Genomic DNA, 26,343 nt, shown 5'->3' on the forward strand with positions numbered 1-26,343 from the left:
GTTGATACATCAAAAAACTAACTGAGACTTAGAATATGTAAATTTAACTATCTTTGAATGCGCTTGTGGTGTATTAGTTTTATGGTATAAAACTAATACCATTATAATATACTTGCACAAGGTTACCTTGTGCAAGTATATTATGTCTGTACATAATTGTAGCCTCCTTATTTAGAATATTTATAAGTGCCTTTGTGTATGGGGGGGGTCAAATTACATAATAATGAATCATTCACTGTAATCTTGTCTCTAACTTTTATAGTAGTTACCTTTTTTTTTTTCTTTTTTTTTTTCTACAGATTACTTTTCTGAATGGTATTCATATGGAATGGTAATCTGTAAGTACCATATGTTTAATATTATATGTTCACTAGGTGTGTTTACTTTTATTTCTTTAAAAAAAAAAAAGGGAAATACTTTAAAAAAAGTGTGTGTGTGTATGTGTGTTATATTGAACAGATGATATACAGCATAAGCCAAATACCTGATTATGACATCTGTGGAGATTGGGGGAGGTAATCAGTTTCACAAGCATTATTCTTACAGGTGCCTACACTGTACATTGAAATGTACTGTAAAGTTAAACTTTACCAGTGTATATATTACTGTTAAGCCCAAAATCCAATAAATCTTAGAATTTGTCAGTTCAGTTTGGTATAAGCCTGACATTCTGACTTACAGAGCAAATTGGTAAAAGTGAATTATTGACCAGATTACCAAACTTCAATCAGAAATTGTAGTGGAAACTGCAGTAGAAGTTCCTACAATTGGGCATAAAAAATCAGCCAGAGAATTTTATTATTTTTAAATAACTTTCTCTGGTTCTTTTCTTAGGATTTTTTAGCACATTAGTTATGCATGTCACCGAGTCCTAATGATACTCCAATTTGTGTGTGCTCATGTTATCTTTGTTGTCATGTCTAAACAATTTTTGTTTACAAGCTGTTATGCTCTAAAAAACTTGTTTGCGGGGCTTCTTCAGCTTGAGACTGGCTAATTGTAGTTCTGCATTAAATAACTTAGTTATGAATTGGGTATTTTTTTTTAATTTAGTAATTACAGAATGAGTGACAAGTTTAAAAAAAATTCAAAATATTCATATGCGGCTACACCCTAAGCTATTAAGTATTTGATGGAAATTATTCTACAAAAACCATTTGTTACTGAAGCTACTCAGTTTTAGAATAATTGACCAGAGTAGAACTAAATTTTAATCACCTAAAATTTGGGAATGAAAAATCAATTCACATTCACTTAGGTTACAAAAAAGTTTTTATATAAAAAAAAAAAAAAAAAAAGCCTATTACGTTATGTATTGGATATTTCATATTTAGGGAAAACATGATCAGTTAACCAGGTGAGGGGAAATCATAAATGGCCACTCTAAACAGTTAATTATGACATCAGGTTTCAAAACCTGACATGTCTCCTAGTGGGTTATGAGAGAAAAAGAAATTAACTAATTGTGTTGTCTTGCACATCACATGATAGGTATGCTACTAGTATTAGAATAATTAATAGTTTAAAATTTTGATTGAAATGAATGCTTCTAATTTTTCTGAAAATATTGTAAAACAAGTGGTTTCACTTCTCCAGCAAAGAATTGGGCACTGATATATATATATGTATCAGTATTAGTGAATTGCGCTGTTTTGTTAAGTTTATTATTATTATTTTATTTATATATATATTTTTTTGAGTTTCGTTGTAATATACAGATTATAACTGTTTGTTTATAATTTCAGGACCGAGACAGTAGCAATGAAAGGAGTATTGAAAGGAGGCGAGAAAGATCTCCTGGTGCTGACCTCAATGATGTACTTGAGCGAATGGAAAAAGCATTTAAAGAAGGACCACTGGATGTTCTTTATAAATGTGTTCAAGAAAAAACAAGAGTCAAGGTAAACACTTTTCTGTTATGTTGACTACAACAAAAAATCTAAATATCTGGTGCTCCATTCATATAGGAACAGCAAACATTTAGAATTTAATAGTTAATGTTATGAGTGTGGTATAGTATTTCCTAAATGATTCAGAATGAATTCCATAATTCATTAATTTTGAATAATAATTATATTCCATGACATTTATAATTATAAAGCAACTTTTAATTAAGTCTGAAATGAGCATAGTAAGCCATATTAAGTTATGAACACTTAGAAGACTTGAAGACACTTCTCATTTCATACCTAGACTTGTGTGGGGAGGTTGGGCGGAATAGCAGGTACTGTTAGCAAACCTGTGGCATCATATCAGAGTAGTAAGTACATTGCACCACACTTTGACTAGCTTTGGAATAGGTAGATGTAAACTGAGGCACGGTAAACTGGTGATACTAAGTTTTAAATTCTATTTCAGATTTTTTTTTTTTATTAAAAATTTATTTTTCTATAGACAATGTATAAAGTTATTTTTATATAAATCCTTAATTTAAATATGAATTAAAAACCTCAATTTAAATAAATATAATGCTAAGATATCATTTAATTCATATTAAACAGCATGTGTACTTGTTGTTTTGTTTTATATATGTTTTTTTTTTTTTTTTTTATCATGCTATTGTAAACTGATAATAGGGAATAAACTGATAAATGTGGCATATTTGGTCCCTATTTTGACCTATGCTGCTGAGACATGGAGGATGAATAAAAAGGATTCTAACAGAATCCAAGCAGTGGAAATGAAGGTGCTAAGGACTGCTAGCTAAAACTAGAAGAGATAAAATAAGAAATACTGACATAAGAATGAATTTGGGAATAAAATCTGAGGGAGAGGATAATTACATCATGTTTGCGATGGTTTGGACACACGAAGAGAATGAACTTGGACAGATTACCACAAAGAATTTGAGATGAAAATGGTCAAGACAAGGATGGGAGTAAGATCTAGAGATGGAGAGATCAGATTAGAGAAGATATGGAAACAAAGAGAATTGAGTGGGAGAGAATAATAGAAGACAAGATCTGGGAAGATAAAAATTGATGGAAGACTGACTCACCTGACCCAACCTTAGGTTGGAACAGTGAGGAAGATGAAGAAAGAATTGTAAACTGATCAGTTGCTTTTGTTTTGTAAACATCTCAACAATCCCAGTAGTTACTGCCATGTATGTGATAAGTTCACATTGAAGAATCAAAAGAAATATTCTCATGAAAATGGTATGCATGCCTTTCTGTATTTGTTGTGCTTCAGTTTCTTTGTATGTGTTGACTTTAGCAGTAAAACTTAAGAGTAGTTAATGGCACTTCTTGCTTTACATCCCTATGCCATTGCTATTTTTGTGATTTGGAAAGAATTATTCAGTAGACTTATTTTTATATAATCCAGATTTCTGTTTTATGAGAAGTACAAAATCATTAGTGATTTCAGTCTTCCATCAGCAGTAAGAATTTGTCTTGTAGTTGAAAGTCATGAGAGACCAGCACCTTGGTGTGTAGAAGGTGTGGCTAGTGAGTTCATAAAACTCAAAAGAAAATAAAGAACCAGAATTCCAATAATTTAAGTGAAATGTGATGAAATAAAATAATTAAAATGAGTTACTTAGATTTAACTAAAGTCTGTCCGAGTTAATTTCTGACAGTAAGCTACCAGGAGTGAGTTTTTCCCAAATAATTCAAGTTTTGTGAAAAGTGTAAATAAGTGCATTTAAATATTAATTTTTTTTTTCACTTATTTTGACTTTACCTGAACATTAAAATGAGATTATCAAAAATCAAAATTGTGTGTGCATAATGAATTTAGAGACAATTAATATAATGACTGTTTGACTTTGCATAAAATCGAAAACTTAAAAAAATAATACTGAAAGATACTCTGTATGACAGAACTACTTATAAACAAGTAAGTTTATAACCTGACCAACATTGTGTCAGTGTTGGTCAGGGCATGTGCTACTAAAAACAGTGTACAATTATTATTGAAGAGAAACATGATACAGAGGCACAAGTGCAGCCAATTCACAACTTCTCTTATATATGCTCTTGGTTTTTTCTGCATTCGGTGCCTCCGTAGCCAGGTGGGCAGGAGTGGCAGTGTGTAGCACACGCTTCTTGATTAGACCGGGGTTAGAGCCCGTGACCACCAAATACGGAGGATGTGGAAAGGTCAGGGAATGACCACCGCATATTCCCGGAGCAATATGGCCTTAGTTGCTAATGCTCCTAAAAAAAAACAAATAATTTTCTGCATTCATAGTTAAAGGTTGCCACTGAATTGAACAAGGGAAAAATTGTCTGAAAACAGCTATCATTACCAGGGAACATTCTGTTGCATTATCTGAGAGGGGAGAATTTGCTGATGTGTGGATTGAGGACCAAAATCAATAATGTGTACAGCCTAACCTTCTGCCATTTGAAGGAAAAGGTTAAAAGTTTAGAGTCTAAACTTTAGACACTTGAAGATGAAAGAGAGGGGAGTTTTTAGTTGCAAGCAGTGGGTGGTTCATCTGATTTAAAGTTTGTGTGTTGCCCAAATCTGCATAGCATAAGAGCCATGGTTAGAGAAATGGATACATTTCTCTTCAAACATAGTTGTACATTTGTTTTTTTTTAGTTGCACCAGCACCTTTGGGATCACTGAATTGCCTCTCAGCCATAGGTGAAGCTGCTAGTATACTGTTAGCAACGGCAGCAGAGTAGTTTCCAAAAGTTCTGGCTAACATGTAATTAAGGAGAGTTTTATTTGACAGATCAAGTGTTTAAATGTTGTATAAACAGGCTTTCTTTGAAAAAGAAAGCCTCCCTCTCTGTCGTCTCCCACTCAGCCATCCCTTTATTCATTGTAGCAACTTACCCTTAATACCATACCTCTCTAATTTGTACAGCAGTCTTCCATGTGTAACAGTATCAAAAGCTTTCCTGAAATCCAAGTATATTAACATTAATTGCAAAAAATGAATGTTAAACATTCATAAATATCGCATTTCAAACCACGCAAGTAGCTATACAATACAGTGTATCCCGCTTTACAATATTAATCCGTTACCATCGAAAATATAGTAATGTGAACCCAATAACACATTGTTTTTTTGGTAATTCATTCCACAACCTCGGAAGTTCAAATTTTTGCTACATAACTCGCTAAAAAGATCGTTTTTATAGTGTAAATTGTATTAGTTACCAATTCAAATCATTAAACAGACTACACTTTCATCGTTATCATATGTTATAAGAACCAATTTTGAACAGCTTGGTGATTTTTCTAAAGCACATTTCTGAAAGTCATGACCATAAAACAAAACAATTTGCATTTTCTGGTTTATTGGGCTTTTCTGTTACTGCAAGCAATTATAAACAGGTAGTAAACTATGTTATTTCATTTGTGAAAATACTGATAGCTGAAATCGTGTGGGTTTTTACGTTATTATGGTGAAATGTGTTTGCCCTTTACTGAAATCTTCAATCGTATAAAAAACAAATTTTCAGAATCTTCTCTTCATTCTTTTTTTTTTTTTTTTTTTTTTTAAAGCTTCGTAAACTTGTTACTCCACGCAAATCGTGTTAGTTGCAATTTGTGCATTCCGTTAAAAAATGCTTATGCATGCTATTGAAATTTTTAAAGAAAAGATAAGATTATCTTGGAAATAAATGCCTCTTGAAGCATTTCTGAAAAAGACTACTTGTGCAACAAACTGAGTGCTGAGCCAATAATGAGTGATCAACGAGTGTGCATTTAGTCAATGATGATGATGAAGAATAAACATTCTTTAACATCTGTAAGTCAAATAATTTCTCTATTATTATAATTTGCTTGATTTTACAGGCTACATTTTCATTTCTTTGAATAAACCAATCATTGTTTAAACAAACTAATTAGCTAACTAATTTCATTGTTGATAACATAATCCCTATTTTTAAAATTATATCTATGGGAAATAAATTCTCGCTTTACGAGCGTGTGCTAGGAATGAACTACCTGTACATTGCTAATCAATCTAAAACAATGCCAGATTAAAGAGCCTAAAGATTATTTAACCCTTTTCTTGGTGGCATTGCAGTCGAATATTGAAAGATTTGTATGACAGGAAAATCCACTGGTCTAACCCAAACTCTTGGGTTATAGTTGCCATACTGGGTATCATCTGATAGATGATATATCATCTATATCTATCAGTTGATATAGATGAACAGTGCACTGTTGAGTCAGTTTGGTGTGACATAAGCACTGCGAAAGCAAAAATAAGAGTAGGAGTGTGTTATAGGCCTAATGACTCGAATGAGTACAATGAACAATTGTACTCGAATGAGTACAATGAACAATTGTACAGAGAAATAGTGGGCTAGTAAATCAGAATGTTTTATAATGGGGGATTTTAACTTCCCAGATATTGACTGGAACTTGTGGGTTGGTCACTCACACACACTAATAAGACTTTTGTGGATTTATTGGATGATTGTTTTCTGCAGCAGCATGTTCGAGAGGCAACCAGAGAGGGTAATATTCTTGATCTGGTTATCAGCAGTGATCATTCGTGTATTAAGAATTTGCAGATAAAGGAACCACTAGGTGGCAGTGATCACAGTGTACTGATGTGGGATTTAATTAAAGATATAATTACCATCAGGGGTAAAGGAAAGGGTTTTTGCTTCCGTAAAGGTGAGTACAGTGATCTCAAACAGTTTTTAAATTCTGTACAGTGGGATCAACTGACGATGTTACCAACAGTAAATTCTAAGTGGGAAGCATTCAAGGAATTAATCGTGGAAGCTACTAAAAGTTTCATACCTATTAAGAAATATTGTTCAAGGTTTAGGCCTAAATGGGTATCAAATGAACTAATGAGACTCGTGACAGAGAAGAAAAATGCATGGGATGCATATAAATTATCAAGCGACTCAGAAGCCTATGGCAGATATAACCTAGTCTGTAATCAGGTCACAAAGGAAGTTAGGCAGGCGAAGGCAGATTACGAGAAATCTTTGGCAAAAGATGCTAAGAGAAACAGCAAGGATTTCTTTACTTATATAAACTCTAAAAGGAAGGGGATGAATCTGATTGGTCCACTTGATACCGATGGTTCGACTGTTGGATACCGATGGTTCGATTGTTGATGATCCTGCTCAGATAGCAAACAAACTGAATGAGTATTTTGCATCTAAATTCACACATGAGGAGTTATTAAGGTTTGAAAATGACAGAAGGTTATCAAATTGTAGCAGGGTGCTTAAAGATTTTGTAATAACTGAGAACAAAGTGGAGGAGAAATTGTTGAAGTTAAACATAAGAAAGGCACCTGGGGTGGATGGGATCTATCCAGTTATATTAAAGGAGGTGGCAAAGCAACTAAGCAAACCCTTAGCCATAATTATGAGAGCATCATTTGGACTCAGGGGAGGTTCCCACAGACTGGAGATGTGCAAATGTATCCCCAATTCACAAAGCGGGATCAAAGGGTAACACGAGTAATTACATACCAGTTAGTTTAACTTCTGTTCCAGGTAAAATAATGGAGTCAATAGTTAAAGATGCATTGCAGGATCATCTAGACAAGACTGCAGCAATAATTCAGACACAGTATGGGTTTGTTAAGGGAAAGTCTTGTCTGACAAATTTGATAAGATATTATGATGTGGTTACAAAGGAACTGGATGCAAAAAATAACTTTGATATCATATTTGGATTTCAGGAAAGCTTTTGACACTGTTGCACATGGAAGACTTGTACAAATTGGAGCCGAATGGTATTAAGGGTAAGTTGCTACAATGGATAAAAGGATGGTTGAGTGGGAGAAGACAGGGTGGTAATCAATGGGTACTGCTCTTCGTGGACTAATGTTATTAGTGGAGTCCCACAGGGTTTGGTGTTGGGTCCACTGTTGTTTTGTATATTTATCAATGATATTGATGAAGGTATATCAAGCTTAAGTGTCGAAGTTTGCAGTGATACAAAGGTTGGCAGGGTTGTTAATGACAGTAATGGCTGTGCGCTACTGCAACAGGATCTAGAAAATTTGGGCAGACGGGCTAAGAAGTGGCAACTGAAGTTTAACCTTGACAAATGCAAAGTACTGCATATGGGTAGAAATAACCCCAGAGAAACGTACCAACTGTGTGGTACTACACTTAAGGTGGTAGAAAATGAAAAAGACCTGGGAGTAATTTTGCAGTCAGTTATGAAGTTTTCTGAGCAATGCAGACAGGTTGCCAGTGCAGGTCATAGGGTTTTGTCAATGATATATAGGAATTTTGCTAGCAGGGAAAAGGAGGTGATTGTCCCTCTGTATAAGGCAATGGTGAGGCCACGCCTTGAGTACTGCGTTCAGGTCTGGAGGCCTCATTTTAGGAAGGATGCAGATTTGCTTGAGCATGTACAGAGAAGGGCAACAAGATTGGTGAGGGGAATGAAGGGATCCTCTTATCAAGAGAGGCTTAAGTTCTGCAAATTGCAGTGGCTGGAGACTAGGCACCTGTGTGGTGATCTGATTGAGGTGTATAAGGCCTTGAATGGGTTGAGCACGCTGAATTCTGATAGGATCCTTCCACCTGTTCAGATTACGAACCTAATGGGGCATAAATTAAAATTAAGAAAAGACAGATGTAGAATAGATGTGTGGAAATTTGGGTGGTTAATTGCTGGAACAACTTCCATCTGTTATTTCGGAAGTTTATAGGTTAAATAAATTTAGTGAGAAACTGGACAGGCATTTGGAGGGAATGGTGTGGTTTTTTTTTTTTTTTTTTTTTGGCTGAAGCTGCTTAAGCTCATACACTTGCTTTCTTGCATCACATGCTACTACTATCTCATCAGTTAGTTGGACAAATTGATAGGCCAAAGAAATCCCCTTCAAAACCATACTGATCCTCACAGTTCTCCTTGGTCATTCTCAACAGCTGAATGAATTGCATCCCAACATCAAAGTTGGTATTCCACCAAATACAACATCAGTGGTGCAACCAGTGAGGAGGGGGGGATTATAACAAAAATCTTCAAGGCATACTATCTATATGCAGGACATATGTTCAAGCTATCTGAGCTACAGATGGGTAGCATAACCTTGAAGGGATTTTGGAAAGGTTAACAGCCTGTAATGAGAACATGCCAGCATGAATGGAGGTTTGGAAGAATGTGTCCCCAGGTTGGTCTTGCTCATAAACTGGAGACCTTGAGTGCAATGCTGAAGATGCTGTAAATTTCCTCGTTTATTTAGTAAATTTATCATAAAATAGAGTAAGATGGTTGCGTAGGAGAACTGTAATGGTGATAGAATCACTAAAGCATTTTACAACAAAGGAAATGGCAGAAGCATTCAAGGACATTGCTGAAAGAATGGCAGCCTTTGAGAGGATTCACCCCGTTGCTACCAGGTTTTCCAAGGTTATCAGGTAAGCCTGCCTGTATTGATTTTGTTTTCAATTAAAATTTTGGGCCAATTAATTCAGAAACTCATAAGAGAAGAATGAGGTGGTAGTCAGTATCAACTGTCTCATCTTTTGATGTTCTAGTTATTTTGCATTAATAAAAACTGATTGAAACAAGGTTATTTAAGTTGGTGTCACAAATGTTGACATCAGTGCAAATGAAATTTAATTTCACAACAAGTTAAACATGCTTGAGGTGGAAACAGACTATAAGTTAAAGAAATTAGTGTTGTGGAAAAATTCATTTCTAATAATTTGTCATTGATAGTTATTGAAACAGCTACAATAACTGTAATTTAATATAGCTATGCCATTGCCCAAAGGTTCTTAAATGGAGAACTGCCAGTTCTCTGTAGGCAAGAGAATTTTTGCTAGAACATGAATTGTTTATAATTCCACATCAGGAATTTTATGAATGCACATAATGAATATATTATTATATGAATAATAAATTCGAAATGTAAAGTACTCAGACTGGATTAAGTGTTACATTTAATTTAAAATGCTTCATAACCTTCTTTTCTGTTTGAATAAATCCTAAAGTTGGGATGGAAGTAAGGAGTCAGTAATATTTTTAGTTTAATCTTCCAATAACAGAAACTGGGTCATTTTAAATTATTTATATTTTTTTCCATGTTATTTTGAAAGTGTCATCAGTAATTGCTGTTTCGTTTATGGTTGGGTATGTATTTTTCTCCTGTGAGATCATTCCATTCCTAGTGGAATCATTTCTTTTGCTGAAATTGACAAAGTGATTTGGCATGCTCTTTTTCAGAACTGACGAAGTGCGAAACATATTGAATTGTTCTCTTATTCTGCTGAATGACACAGTGATATATTTTAAAACGTATCTGTGAATCTTTTTAAAGCTTAGTTCTGACAGTATTTAAATTCAATTAATTTAATTGAATTAGATTACTTTAATTCAATGTTAATTTTCTAGAGAATCTTGCTTTCATATGTTAAGCTATTTTAAGATAGATAGAAAGTGGATTGGTGTAAAGGATAAACCCTGTAGTACACAAAAAATGATAGCAACAGTGGTATAGGGTTCTTTTTAATTCACAAGATAAGGGGTTTTTTTTTTTTTATTTGAAGAAAGTATTAGTAAGAGAAAACAATGCAAGGAAGAGAACCTTTTCTGCATCGCCAAAAAAATAAGAATAATAATTAAAACAACTGGATATTCATACTATTCCCATTCTTATAAGGCAGGAGTGTCCAACTTAATTTGTGATGCGATCTACTTTTTTCCTTCAAAATGTGCTGCGATCTACCATCTCAAAAATTTCATTGCACAAGGTGCAAATCGAGGCATGACTGTATGTTTAAAATTTGTCGTGGTCGACCGAAATTAAATCCGCGACCGACTCGTTGGCCACCCCTGCTATAAGGTAATCATCCAATTCTGCATTAAACTTAGCCAAACTCACTGCTTCTACCACATTGGGAGGCAATTTATTTACTCCAGTGTTTGATAACCCACTGCCTATAGGTGAATTTTGTGAGGCCTAGTCGTCTGTTATTCCCCTAGGTTTTATATTTGTCTCCCATGGTTCTTGTCTCACCTACAAGAAGGGATAGCTCTTCCTTGTTTTACTCAAATTAAATACCTCCTACCTTAGAAGTTTAGTTGTTAAACTTTGCTATTCACACCTAAGTTGTTTCATATGTGCATTGCTTTGCACTCATCTGATTACTATTATAAAAATGCACAAAATAGTTTAAAATGAGAAACTTTAATTTTTATTCTTAATTCTGAGAGTATATTGTTATAAGATCAAAAACATCATTCGAAACTAGTCTCCCCCCCCAATTTTTTTTCCCAAGCAGCTTGAGCCAAAAATTGGGGTAATGAATGGCCAAAAAAGCACATTGAAACTTCATGTTGTTACTATAGTAGTTGTATTTTGCAATACAGGGTGCTGTGAAGAATTTTTTATGGCTGAACTTTTTTCCTGTTAAAATTATAGAGATCGAAAGTGAATATCGTATGAAGGAATACTAAAATTTATGATTTTGTGATTCAAATAGATATTCGTATTTATAAGTTTTACCCCCCCCCCCTTTTTTTTTTTTTTTTACTTCAAATATGCTATTGTTATAGCTAGAATTAATATAAATTTCCTAGCTTGAAAAGAATTCAGTATATCCTCTAAATTAATGTACTTTTGTATTAGTTTTTTGAATACTGTTTTTTTTTTTTTTTTTTAACCAGAAATGTTATTTAATAATAACAGTTAACAGTATATAAAGTTATTTCAGTATATCAGAAGTAATAGGTTAGACATTATAGGTCTACTTATTGAAATAACTAATAATTCTAAGCATGAATACAACCCTCTAACATTGTCTTCTGTCTGAGATTTAACATTGTCTGAGATTTAACATTCCTGATGTTCTATAATATTAATGTGGATCTTAATACTGTGTTGTTCCCTGCTTGTGATAAAGTAAATTTGGATGTGTTCTGGTAATATTTGTAAGTTTGTACTGTAGTTGAAATGAATAATATAGTAGAAGAAATTAATGTGAATTACAGTAGTTTTGTTCTTCAGTTGTAGATTATAGTTGCTTATCTTTTTAAGAAACTTCAGCCATGAATTATCCACATGTCATCATTCCAGTGTGTTGTTTTAGTCTATATCTATGTGAAATATTGTTTAAAACGATTACTATCAGTTTATTAATGCTACCAAATTTTGTATTAAGATTACTTTGGTAGAGTGAAACTTGTGGGGGGGATCCTATTTTGCAGGTAGATGCTAATTCGCATTTTTTGTGCAACTCTGTCATCAAAACTCATCAGTAGCTGAAAGAGTTGGTGATATATTGTGATTTAAAGAAGCATTTACATCAGTTCAAGCCCTTACAGTTGTTAAATGTATAGAGATAAGGAAAGGTCTTAATGATCCTCTTACAGTGTTAAAACTCTGTTTTTCCTAACAGTTAATTTTGTTTCTTCATTTGAGCCATTTATCAGAAGTTATTAAATCAACCCATATTTCCATTTTTCCATTACTCATTGAAAACTCTTAAGAGATTTAATGGTGGATTTGTCAGAAGAGGTTGTGGATGAAAGAAAGTAGCTTCAGGTTGATGCAGAATTGATTTTACAAAGACTGACAACCTGGAATTTATATTCAGAGTTAATATTGGAGTAGGTGCCAAAAATTTATCAGAAACTAGCAATGTGCTAGAAAAAGACAGTTTTATAATATAGCTGCAGGATGTTTTTGCAATCAGCAATAGAAAGTGTACCTTGAGAAATGTTTCTGCAAAACACAGGAGGCAGTTTTCCTCCGGGTGTCGTGAGTTAGACTAATAATGTGCAAGGATTGTATCAAGTTACTAAAAGTAATGCATAGATAGGATTCAGCAACCCCCCAAGGTTGTGCAATTATTTTGGCTGGGTTTATACACCAAAGGAATTCAACCTTTTTTTTTTTTTTTTTTTGACTAAGGGCCAAAAATAGTTACGAGCCATATGGGTTCTTGCAGGCTGCAAGAATAGTTCCTTATGCACTTTTTGAAATAGAATTTATAGGTGACCCCCGCTTAACGTTGATAATTTGTTCCGGAAAAACAGAGCGCTAAGTGAATCCACCCTAAGCGAGTGCCCGATTCCCATAAGGTAACATATGTATTTGTGAGTTGCGGTCGGTGCCATAGGATATATCCTAATCAATAATAAATGGTAGTAAAAAGATGCACAAATGTCGGTCAAAATATTTAATATTCAAATATTTGTACTACTCACATATCAAAATTAAACTTAATTACAATCATGAATTTAATTAATTGATGAATTTAATCATGAAAAATGTGTCGATTTTGGGTTGTACTTTGGTCCCTCTTCCTGGTAAACTAAAAGGGGTTTTAATTTAAAATCCCCTGCAGCGTTATCACCCAACAATAAAGTCAACCGATCCTTCGCCACTTTGAAACCTGGCATGTTTTTTTTTCTTTTTTCAATACGAAACTTCTTTTAGGCATTCGTTTCCAAAAAAAGGTCCTGCTTCATCTTTGTTAAAAACTTAAGTATAACACAATACCCCTCTTCAATAATTTTAACATTCTTTTTTGAAAGTTTCGGCTCCTTGATCTGCACTTGCAGCTTCTCTCAGGATTTTAAATCTATTCAACCAGCCCTTACTAGTTTTAAATGGTTCCGCATTTTTTTTTTAGGTGAGCTTTCTTCAGATCATCATATAGGTTAATCTCTCTCTCTCTCTCTTTTTTTTTTATAATATTTAACTTAACTGAATTCTGCGTTGGATATTATCTTCAATAAAATTAGTCTCTCTATTTCAATCCTAATAGCTGGCCTTACTCTAGTTGCTTGAAGTGGAACAGCTGTCTTTCCCACTGCTAAAATTAATTCTTTATTTTTTATAATTATTCTTACAGTTAAACCTGTCAGTCCTAAATTATGGCACACATCCGCTTGTCGGTGACCGGAATAGATTCACTTCACTTCAAAATGATTAATTTAATTTTCAAATTCAGTCTTTTTCTTACATTTGTAGTCTTCGTACTGCTTCCAGACATTCTTGCTTTTTCATTCTTATCTGCCATTATTAACTCTTCGAAAATGTAACTGCTTTGGTTGCATTAATTATGATACATAAACTGTCCATTATGCACGATGTCTAATACTGTACTGAGTGATGACTAGACTTCGGCTAAATGCATATAACGCAAATATTACAAGCAATATACTTGATAATTTTTTTAAATGTTGATCTCGGAACTACGTAACAAGTCACTGTACTGCAATTAAATTAGCGTGCGAGAAAATTTCTGAAGTCAGTGTGGGAAATGTTTTAATGCTGTTTTGCTATTCATTTTCAAGCTATTGACTCCATCAAATGAAATGATTTCGTTAAATATGCCAAAAATGCAATCTGTACACTGGTAAAAGAGCATTATAGCAATTTTTGACGTTATAGACAGATATGGGTTATAATATAAGAACAGCATTATAGTGAATCAGCGTAAAGCGAACTGCTTTATATTTACAGTTTAATTTTTTTGCATTTAATAATTAAACACAAATGCGGCAATTATAAGAAATTATTAACATTCTTATTACATGGTTATAATAATTTTAAATACTGAGGTAGATAATTTATCATAAAGCATACAGAAAAATTTAATATTACTAAAAATGAATGTTTTCAAAAGTCACTGTGAAACTATAATTTGTGACATGTTAGTATAAAATTTTTGGGATGCATAACGTGCAGAGCGCTGCCCTGCACGTATTCCTTCATATTGGAATGGCTGCCATATGCAGGTCATGCATGGGTTGGACATCCTGGTTTATACTGTTGTCAGTGCAGTTTTTTTTTTTTTACCGTTAAAATGTCAACTTACCGGCAAGTAAATTTGGAAGTACCAGCATACAATTTTAGATTGCAATTTATTATCATTTTGTTTAAAAAAAAAAAAAAAGCGATAAATTAGAATAAACTTATTGCTTATTTGAAAATTCATATCATTGTTTTTTAGATGATAGTGACTAGTTCACTAATTTTTGCATAGTGCATTTAGTAAATTTTGATTTTACTATAAGCATCATAAGTTATACAGACATGAGAACTAAGTAAGAAGAGAATGCAAGACTATATTTATAAATGTGTATCAATTTATTTGGAGATTAAAGTTGCTACAAAAAAAAGTAATACTTTGTGATGGGACAATGACTGTTTTGGAAGCTACCTCACAAGGAAGAATGGCAGTCCCCCCCCCCCCCTCTCAATTATTACTTTCTATGTAATAACTTTAGTCCTTAAATAAATTCATATATGCTTATCCATGTAGTTTTTGTCTTCTTTTTAGTCTCATTTATTTGTCTGTGTTTATGTTCTTGTAAAATGCCCTTTCTTCAACAAACAATTCCTAAATTGTTAATTTAATGGAATTTCTTTACTTCTCTTTTCTATATTTGATACCCAACTCCAAAGTTGAGTTCGAAATGTTATTATTAGAAGATTGTTAGTGGATGAGTGCAGAACCTACTTTATTTACTAACTAGTCATTCAGTTTAATAGAAATAGCTCTGTATTTAATAAATTTCTCTTTCATAAATCTTATAAGCTCAGCACTTCTGTGGAGTTGTCAATTTATAATTTTGATTTAATATCATTGGTTACCATTAGTTTTCTTTGCAGCCTGTTCTAGGAATAATGTAACCCATTGCGGTCCAGATTCTTTCTTGGCAAAAATTAATAAAACATCAAATAAATCCCATAAGCCAGAATTTACATCCCACTATTCACTGATATTGTGCTTGTTGGATTCTACAATGTTTTCTAACTAATGTATACACATATAGCTTAGCTGTGTGGGGAGGAAACAGTAAGGTATACTGTTTACTCTAATAGGCCTTGATGTTTTCCCCAGAAAGTTTAGCCAGCTGGGCGGTATTATGAAGTAGCCGGGCGGGGAAATGTAATACTTTGCAGTATTATAAAATTTTCTGTTATTTATAAATGTGATTTAAGTGACCCAGAACAAAAATTAATTGCATAATTTATCATTTCAGTTTTGAGGCATCACTAACACAAAGAAAGATGCATTCAGTATAGTTTAGTTTTTTTTGGCACACATGAAATTAAGGGAACTTACAAAATGCAAAACTAAAACAATTACTTTATGTACAAATTATTGTACATAATGGAAATGTCAGTGTAAATCTCAGTTACTTTATTCCTACTATAGTGTTAAGGTTTTGATCTATGATTTTATTTATCCATCTTGGATGACTTAGTTCTATATTGGCACTCCATTATTGGTTGTTCAGTTGCTGTATAATTGTTCCCTGATAGCCAGTGTTCACTCCAACACTGTAAGGTGAGGACCAGACATTGGCTGGTATGTCCAATAGGTTCCCCAGAAACCTAGTTTAGATGATGATGATGGTGTGGGAAAGGGCTCCTTTCTCCAGATAAGAGTTTCAGATCATTCAAGAAGCAAACAACAAATGCAGATTTATTCATATTTCAGTCTGATATATGATGTGCTACCCAAAGGTTCCTGAAATGTATTTATAAAATAAATTAGACTTGCCCTGGGTCTTATTCATTACCTTTGAAGTAGTTCCCTTGAGAGCGTAAACACTGATCCCTGCACTTGTCCCGTAATTTGAATGCTTCCTGAAATGTCAGTGTTCAGCACCGCCTGCAATTCCGTTTGGATATCCTCTACGCTGTCCTTTGACCCTTCAGCTCGATTTCCATTCTTAATAAGAGGAAGAAGTCACAGGGGACTAAGTCTGGTGGATATGGAGTTGGATGCCAAAAACTGCGCCACAGCGAGAGATGTGTGGGCCAGCGTGTTGTCACGATAAAGGATCTAGTTCTTTGTGCCCCACTTCTGGACGTTTCCTCCTGACTGTTTCCCTTAATCGCCTCAGGACGTGGCAATAGAACTTTGCATTGACGGTCTGGCTAGGGGGGACGAATTCCTTATGGATAATCCTCTCAATGTCCAAAAAACAGATAGGATGGACTTCACATTGCTCCTCACTTTCTTCAGTCTGGGCAAAGATGGGCTCTTCCACTGGGATGATTGTTGCTTGGTTTCTGGGTTATATCCATATACCCAACTCTACAACCATAGGAAGGAAGTTTTGGTCACTCCTGGCATGTTCTTGATGATCTCTGCTAACTTCCGTGCAGTGCTGCTGCTTTTGGTCTTCACTCAGTAACCGTGCCACAAACTTGGCAGCAATCTTTCTCGTGTTCAACTTGTCTGACAAAATCCACCAACATGCACCTTACAATAGTCCTACAATGCCACAAATGTCGTGGATGGTCTGCCTGCGGTCTTCACGGATCGGCGCCTGAACTTTTGCAACATTTTCCAGGTGGTGCTCGATGATGGACGCCCAGAGTGATCGTCGTCATCAGTTGATATTCAACCATTTTTAAAACATTTAAACCAGTAGTAGGTCTGTGTCTGAAGCATTGTCACCAAAAGCTTGTTTCTGCTGCTGTATCGTTAAGAAGGAAACAAAACTTAATGCAAGCACGTTGCTCTTTCACATCAGCCATAGCAACAATTGCAAACTACATGAAACACACTGCCAAAGAACTTGGATAAATATTCAATGACTATCCAGCCCAACTCCACGTGATTCACAAAGAATGCATGCAGTTTACCTAGTGTCACAAGTCCGTACTAGATGTAGTTCTCGCACAATATTCAAATTTCAGGAACATTTGGGTAGCACCTCATATTCACAGTTATAAAATATCAGACTTTTCAATTCCTTTTTATGCTCAAGAAGTGAAGGATGCAAAGACTGTCATGTCCTTCTCTTTAGTTTCTTTTCACAATTTAAAATTTTGCAGTGTGATCTGATTGAGGTGTATAAGGCCTTGAATGGTTTGAGCAAGCTCAATGCTGATGTGATTCTTCCTCTTGCTCACATTATGCACCTGAGAGGGCTCAAATTCAGGAAAGACAGTTATAGAATAGATGTGCAGAAATTTTCCATTAGCCAGCAGGTGGTTGATTGTTGAAAAACTTTTTGGAGCGAATGGATGGGTGAAATGACAAGTGTTTTTTTTTTTTTTTTTGCTGATACTGTGTATGCTTGCTTTCTTGCATCATATGCCTCTGCTAATGCTAAAAATTTTTCTTATCCTTAATTGTAGCCTTGACAGAAACTACTTCTGTGTTACATTTAGCATATACCAACTAATTATTTTTAACTTCTGACCCTTCTGTGAGTTTCTGGACATTATGTAGGCCATGTGGAACAATTTATTCTAAGTAATTTGGAAGTGTTTGTAAAAACTGAAAAGCTATACTTAAGTGTTTTTTAATATTTTTTTTTTCTTATTTGACTTTATAGTCAGAGTGAGATAATTTGTCAAAAATGAAATCAAGATCAAAATTTTGCATTAATAGTGTAAATGTGAGAGAGAGGGGGTTAAATTGGCAGAGAAGGTCCACATTGTACAGCACATGGCTAGAGGGACTTAAGTGGAGTTAAATATTTACAATACAGGTGATATTAAAATATACAAAAAATCAAACACTCAATTAATACATCCCAGCTAGTTACAACAGTAATAAAATAATACAATACACACAAGCATAATTGAAAAATATTACAAGAGGACAGTGTGCAGACTTACACTTGAGTACCCGTTAGACAGGCATTCCACCAGAGAGAATATCAGTAGTAATTTTAGAGTGGTATTCCTTATTCTGTGAAAACAGAAGAAATGAATGTCATATTTGTGTACTAAATGAATCATTGGGTAAGGGAAAGAATCTGTCAAGACATTTTATTCTGTTTTGCAAGGAGAAAAAGGCATGTTTTAATCTGGTGTTTTTTGGAGGGATTCTGATGCTAATTTTATCCCATGAAAGGGAAAGGAGTGTAGAAGTATATTTTGGCAACTGATTTTTGGGATTCAATTATCTGAATCCCAAAAGTTGATGCAGAGTGGGGACCAAACCTACATTGGCATAGTTACATCAAAACTTCACCTTTAGTGACAGGTTAAAATATAATACACACATAACCAGGTCATTGCAGTTTTAGTTATTTGGTATAAAATAAGCAAAGTTCATTAGAACTGTGTTGCAATTTACATCATTGCCTTTCTGTAATGAACCATATCTAAATTTATTACTCTAATGTTTATATTAGTAAAAAATATCTATTCAGATATAGCATCAAATATTTGTCACTGTAATTATTCAAGAAACTTTGCTCTTAATTGCTTTCATTGAGGATTTCTATTAGAACAGATATTTTTCTTCATACAGAATGTGGAGAGGCATTTAAATTTTTGCTCTACAGTTTGTTGCAGTGCTATAGAGGGGCTACTGACACACACACAGACTATAATTTTTTTAATTTTTAGAGATAGAGGAATCTGAGGCATTTTTGTGAACACTTATAAAAGCTATACATCTCAGTCGGCTAACTGGAATAGATCTGTAGAAGGTTGCTCTCGGTAGCCTGACGTAGCCCAGTGGTCAGGAGCGAGAGTGCATAGCACGCGTTCCTTGAGTGGAGCGGGGTTCAAGCCCGTGACTACTAAATACGATAAATATTTGTATTGACAATTTATTGTAAACTCTACTGACTTGGTTGTCGTGTCGGAGTATAAACAGAAATTTATTTATTATCCCTATGTGAGATAGTCCCTTTTTAGAATTATCGTATGTCTCCAAATAATATCATATGAATACAATTAACACACACACACACACTTGCACAATCTTTAGCACAGTATAACATAACTTAAATTTATGTAACAAATTTCATGCTTCATTTTATGCCATCGATTACTTGTGCCTAATTAAAGTACTACCTTTGTTTACAGCATACTGCAATCCACCTTATTTTAAATTCATGGTTAATTTCATAAATCAGTGGAACCTATAAGTGAAGGCATTATGTCCTGTTTTTATGTTATGTGATCTTGCATTCAGATTTATTATGCTATTTTTAGCCCCACTTATTATGCCAGTGATTCAAATGGCATGTAATTAGCATAACTTGAACTGAAAGGCACTAGTCGCAATCCTCAAATTAGCAGATTGATATTAAAAAAAAAATGTCATGTTACAGGAACTACTTATTATTTGTTCTGATTGTTACAGACCAAAGGAAATAGTTCTGGGAAACCATAACTTTGGAGAATGACCCATTTTATCATAAATTATGTATTGATTATTATTTTAGTATAGCCACTGCTTACCTTCAAGATTCTATAAGTAGCCTTGAAGATAAGCAGTTTGTTTTATATAATTTTTATAATTATCAACTTCACTGAATTGAGATTTGTTGAGTAAAAGATTCTCAAGTAATACCAATATTTTAATATAGCTAGACAACACCAAATTACTTGTTTCAAATTGTTACTATTATTAACTGAACGGGGGAAGGAAAAAATAAAATTAAGCTTTACTTATCAGCAAAAAAGCTTAATTTTTATTGCAGTTATAATAATATACCTAACATAAAATAAAATCAGAATTAATATTTCAAAAATTAGCTTTGTAAACTAATTGTTTAAAATCTGTTTCATCAGGTGTGGAAAGCTTTTATAACTTGAGCCTTTTCTTTTGTTAGCAGAGTTAAGCTTTGAACAACAGTATATAATTTTAATGCTCTTTTTTCCCTCCTGTAGTTTTTTAGGTGGAAAGGGAAATGCTTCTGGGATGTTCCTAGATGTTTCCTCCACAAGGATGGTGTATTGCCACTCATTGAATGAGTAGCAGGATTTCTTCTAGTTAGCTGTAATTTGGCATTGGAATAATATACTAAAAACATGGTATTCACATTATGTAAAGCTTCTGTATATAGCTCTGGGCCATAGATACAGGTAGTTGGTGTACATGAATTGAATCGGATCCTGTCTATCATATTTGCTTTTGGTTTAAGTTGCACAGGTTCTCATGTGCTAGTTTGTTATTGCTGCATTTTGTTTCACAGTATTTACTTGATAATTGTGCATTAAATTTAATACCATTTCTGGTATCGTCATGATTTTATTTAAGCAACAAGTCTAAAGTCATACTTCAGTATGACTATAGTAAATGTTCCTTTATTATGTAGTATGTAACACATGTAATTACCATAATGGAGAATTTTGATTGAGTATTAAAATTTCAGATTAAGGTGTGTGTGTGTGTGTGAGAAATTGGTTTATTAGAAATATTTCTTTCTTTTTCCTTTGTGGTTCAAAATCAACAGTTTTTGGAACATTGTTTCAATGATTTCGTTATACTTTTTTATTATTATTATTTTATTGAAGATTACAGTGTTCATCATAAAAACAATCTTTCAGCGAGGTTTCTTGCATGCTCAGTTTACTTTGTGGCAATCATATTTTAAATCATATACAAGATATTACCAACTTGAGGCCTATTCCTATGTACTATTCCTGTGTTATCTGTTCAATGAAGAACTCATTTTAATTGAGATACTGTGGCAAAAAGTTTCCCCTGGAAAGAACCATATCCACTTCTAAAGTGAACAGTGGCTTTCGCATGTGAAAGTGAGAGAGAAAGATTAAAAAATAAATAAATAAATAAAAAGGAGTGGAGTTAAAATAACTCCCATGTGATCAACGATTAGTAGTGGGCTAACTAAATAAAACACTTAATTTGCTAAGCTGAAAAGTTTTATGGTAGGTTGACCATTTCATTTTAATTTTATATTTTGGTATGATCCTACTTTCAATTTGTTGCTGATTATTAAATGATGTTAATTTATCATAGAAATTTTTTTTATAAAATTTCTGAGCCTCTCTTAAACATTTTAATTATCTTTTTAAAAAATTAGTTTGTTTATGGAATTAAATATTAAATTACCTAGTATAGTTCTTTATACATGGAAATTTTTTCTTTTTGTAAATAAATTTTAACAATTTTAAAATTTGAAAAGATGTTATCACTGGCATTAAAACTAATAATTGAAATCTGTTTTATAGTTTGAGGTGCCACTTATTTCATGATGTTATTGGTTTACAGTTCAGTGCACTTCTGCTAGAAATAGAAATCAAAGAAAATACTGTTGACAAAAATCATCTATTTCAGTTTCTCTTATTTTTATACTTTTTAAGTTATTTCATATAATTTAAAGAAAAAAATTGTCCCCCCCCATTACGCTACCTAGGCTTCTTGTTTTATCCTTAATTATTATTATTATTTTTTAGTTATAACTTCACAATTTTTCTGATTTCTGTTTTAATATCATGTGAATGTGCATTTAACTGTATCTATATGTGTGCTATTTTTATGTGATATTATGTTTAGTATTTTATAAATACTTCATTGAAAATTGCTTTATTTAAAACTTGTAATTTAGTTTTAAATTCTGATTTTTAATATCTAACCTGAATGCTTACACTGATAATGCTAATTAGGTTTGCTGTGATCAGTGCACATTATCATAATAAAAATATACGTCCAGTAAAAGCTCAGCTCTCTGATGGGGAGGTTTGTTTGTTGTTGTCTGGTTTTTAGGAGCATTAGCAATTAAGGCCATATTGCTCTGGGGATTGCAGTAGTCATTCCCTGACCTTTCCACATCCTCCATATTTTGGTGGTCACGGGCTCGAACCCTGGTCTAATCAAGAAGCATGTGCTACACACTGCTGCTCCTGCCCACCTGGCTACGGAGGTGCCTCTGATGGGGAGGAGGGAGGATATTGGGTGCATGTGTTTTCTTATACAGTACGCTAATCTTCAAGCAGACTACTAAATGTGCTTTATTTGATGATCATCTCCTCTAGTACAGTTGCTTGATTGTTTAAGAATTGTTTCAAGCTATTTAGTGTACAGAGGCATGTCATCATAATACTTCATTTAACCATCTGGCAGGTTTAGTGCTTCATTTTACCTTTAATAGTTTTTGTGGGAAAAAAATCCAAGAGTATGCTTTTTATGGCAAAAGAAAGCTAAATGGCATATTTTATATGCTTTGGGGGGGTGAGCATAAAAGGCAGGAAGTTGAAAATGGTGTTACTGTACTTTATAGTTTTATTTTTTATCCCAATGCTGTATTAGATAAGAGTGGGCTTGTTATTCAAAAAAAAAAAAAAAAAAAAATCTGACTGTTTACTTATGATGATCAGCAGTTGGAATCAGAGGTCTATAGAAAACAACACAGAAATGACCATACAGCATGCTTTGTGCATAAATATAGATCCATAAAAAAAATTCTTATAGCCATACTTCAATTAAAATTAATTGATGATGCAGAACAAAAGTGAATACCATACTTGGATTATTAAAGTTTATATTGATGTAATCCTAACAAGTATTTAAATTTTTCTGTTTTTGGCATACAGATAATACTAAACATGCCTAGGTTATGAATTCTTTTGCTGATTATCGATGAATTGCATATCTTGTTTTGAAATACAGTCCATTCCGGTTATTTGGGACACATCGGGACTAGTGCAATTTGGCCCGATTAAGCGGCTGCCCCAATTATCCGAAGTTTCACGTAAATAGTTAAAAATACAGTGTACCCCCCCCCCCCCCTTAACAATTAGTTCACTATACAATGTGTAGTAAGCGCTAGTCATTGTGATCACGTTTGTGAATTGAATTTTAATTCTATTAAACAGCAATTCTAATTAGAGAAAATGGGAGGAATATTATCCACAGGCTATAAAAGTAAAGATATATTAAGCACAAATTTATCCTTTATTACCCTACCAATTAAAAAATTAAATGATACTTAAATCGGAAGAATATACGTGATAATCGGAATAATTAATACGTACTGTAATATGTACATATGAACTACTTCACATTTCTGTTTCACTGACATTTGTGGGTGGGGGTTAAAATTTAAAACAATAAAAAGATAAGCAATCAATAACAAAGAACATGGCACACACAAATTGCAAGAAACACTATACGTGCAATTGAGAACAGAGTAACGAGTTACAAAGCTTTAAAAATAGGAATGAAGAGAAGATCTGAAAATTAATTTTTTTATATGATTGAAGATTTCATGGAAATGTAAACACATTTCACCATAATAACCAACAGAATTCCAGCTGTCGGTGTTATCGCAAATTCAGTAAGAGCAAGTTTACTGTCTGTTTATGATAGATTTCACTAACAGAAAAGCCCAATAAACAGGTGACTGCTAATTGTTTTATGGTTGTGACCTCCGGTTCGACTGAACCACGTGGTACTGTTGGAGACAATCGTAGGGTAATCTCCAGTGCTGCGGTCACCTGCCCCGATTAAACAGCATGCTGTCTCAATTAAGCGAAGTAAACCCTGGGTATTTTCTCGATTGGTTTCTGTTTTTTAAGATTTGCCCCAAATCTTAAAAAACAGAAAACAGCTGCCCCGATTAAGTGGTGGCCCAAATAACCGGAATCCACTGTAGTAACATACAATTCCTATGACCTTATTTCCATGTTGTAAATAATTATTGTCACTTCAAAGTGTTTGGAGTGCAGTCCTGTCTCCTGCCATGTCTTTTGCCTCTTTGTGTATCAGTATTCATGGGGAGAGGTACTATATATTCACTGTTTTGTTTACTCACTAATCATTGCAACAGTGTTATTTTCTTCTATTTTTCATTACAAATGTAAAATTCTGAGTAGTTATGGGATGATACTATGAAATATAATGGCAGCTTCTATACTTAGTTCACTCTGACGTAAAATCATAATCATAAAGTAAAAAAATATGTCATCAAATAAAGCTCTTGGTGGTCAGGTGCTTAAATGCTACTGTACTTTTGAGTAATGAAAGCTTTGTCAGGATTAAGTTAGTGAACAATACTTATCTGAAATTAACACTAATTAATAAATACAGCTAAGCTTCTCTAACTTGCCTCCATATCTGTGGATATGAATGAATGAAAAGGATATAAGTAAATAAAAATTAAGAATACCTATTAAGAAGAGCACCTCTCACAAGGATTGCAAGGCAAAATAATGGAATTGTAAAGTTCATTGCAAAAACAAAAAAAATCAGAAAACAGAGTTACTGTGACAACAAAATGGCAACAGGCTTTTTGGTGCTGTCACTGCCTTCAAGTTCTGATTGTTACATGCTTGAGAAAAGAATAACATTAAATATTGGAAGAAGCATGTGTGTTGAGGTAGGGCTTAACCTTGATTGATTAAAATAAATTGTGCATTAATTAGGTTAATCACATTGGAAATTTTAATGGGTAATAGTGCATTAAGCATATTTGAACCTTCAGCTTTGAATTTTTTGATAGCTAGTGTGTGCCTCCATTATATGTAGTTTATAATCACTTGGAAGTCATTAAAATTTTGCACTTAAAACATCCAGTGTCTTAAGAATTTAGTACATGGTTTCTGAAAATTTACAATACTGAGGCCTCCTGAAATGATAAATGAATTTGTGTAACTTCCCCTCATGAAATGAATAAAACTAATGATTTCATTTGGGTTACAGGTGGACAAGAAATAAATATGCTATTTACTTTTGATTACAATAAATATGCTTCAGGGCAAGTTACAGAACTTTATCTTTTTGATATAACAGATTTTAATGGATAAATTTTTTAAATAGATATCTGAGTGTAAAAAAGGTTTATTTCAGAATATTTTTTTCTACAGCATGGAATAATAATTGAAAGAATAAAATACCGTTGACTGTTCATGGAAACCTTGTGCTTCTGCTAACTAAAGTAAGCAGATAGAAAACTGATTTGTATGCTTAGTCTCAGGTCATACTCAATAGTCTGAGGTTAATTACTATGCTTAAGGCAATTTTTGTTAAAAAAAAAAAAAACTCCCTGCTCCCTAAATTGCTTGTGATTCCCTAGGTATCATGACTCAGCTTTGCAAACCCCTGACATAATTATTTGATTAAATGTCTAGTTGCCCATTAAGACACAGGTTTCACTGTATCAGATAGAACTGTTTCACTGTTCCAATATGCTTGACTGGAACCTGTAATTATAGGTTCTACCATAGCATTGGTAAAATTGAACTGGCTGTACACTTTGATCAAATTTTAAACCTTCTGGTGATTTTAAGCTATGTATTATGGAGGCACTTGCTATTGAAAAATTGTAGATTTGAATATTCTTAACACATGGTTATCTATCCAAAATGTCACTGTGTGGAAACTCACTAACATAATATTTATTTTGACCAGTCAGGGTTAAGCCCTCCCGAATGTGCATATCTATATTTTAGCATTAAATCAGCTCACACGCCAACCATAAGAATAAGTATTTACTGTAACTAAAAGATTTACATATTAAAATAAAATAAAATAACTATTTACAAAAACTGCTATTATATTAAATTAAATTATATACATGTAAAAACATTAAAACTGTGATAAAATCCTTAAGATAAAATACACTAAAATAAACCGGATTAAAAGCGATAAAAACAATAAAAGTCTCTGGAGCTTTCGGAAGCATCGGCTTCCTTCCTCAGCAGTAACAAAACTTCTTGCGGCACGTCCATATATAACAGGCTCACGGTAC

The 26,343-nt window shown here is 33.4% G+C and overlaps 1 protein-coding gene across 1 annotated transcript in view; it reads left to right on the plus strand.

The window, feature by feature from the left end:
- Nucleotides 1–26,343, plus strand: part of LOC150082095 (uncharacterized) — a 47,887-nt gene that overhangs the window by 18,065 nt on the left and 3,479 nt on the right. The window contains exon 2 of the mRNA XM_090379101.1: nt 1,746–1,901. Coding sequence (XP_090235227.1) covers nt 1,746–1,901 — 156 coding nt within the window. The remainder of the gene's footprint in view (nt 1–1,745; nt 1,902–26,343) is intronic.

The sequence above is a fragment of the Mastigoproctus giganteus genome, chromosome 8 (genome assembly GCF_048544385.1).
Source record: "Mastigoproctus giganteus isolate SK-2022 chromosome 8, ASM4854438v1, whole genome shotgun sequence".
NCBI classification, from domain to species: domain Eukaryota; kingdom Metazoa; phylum Arthropoda; class Arachnida; order Uropygi; family Thelyphonidae; genus Mastigoproctus; species Mastigoproctus giganteus.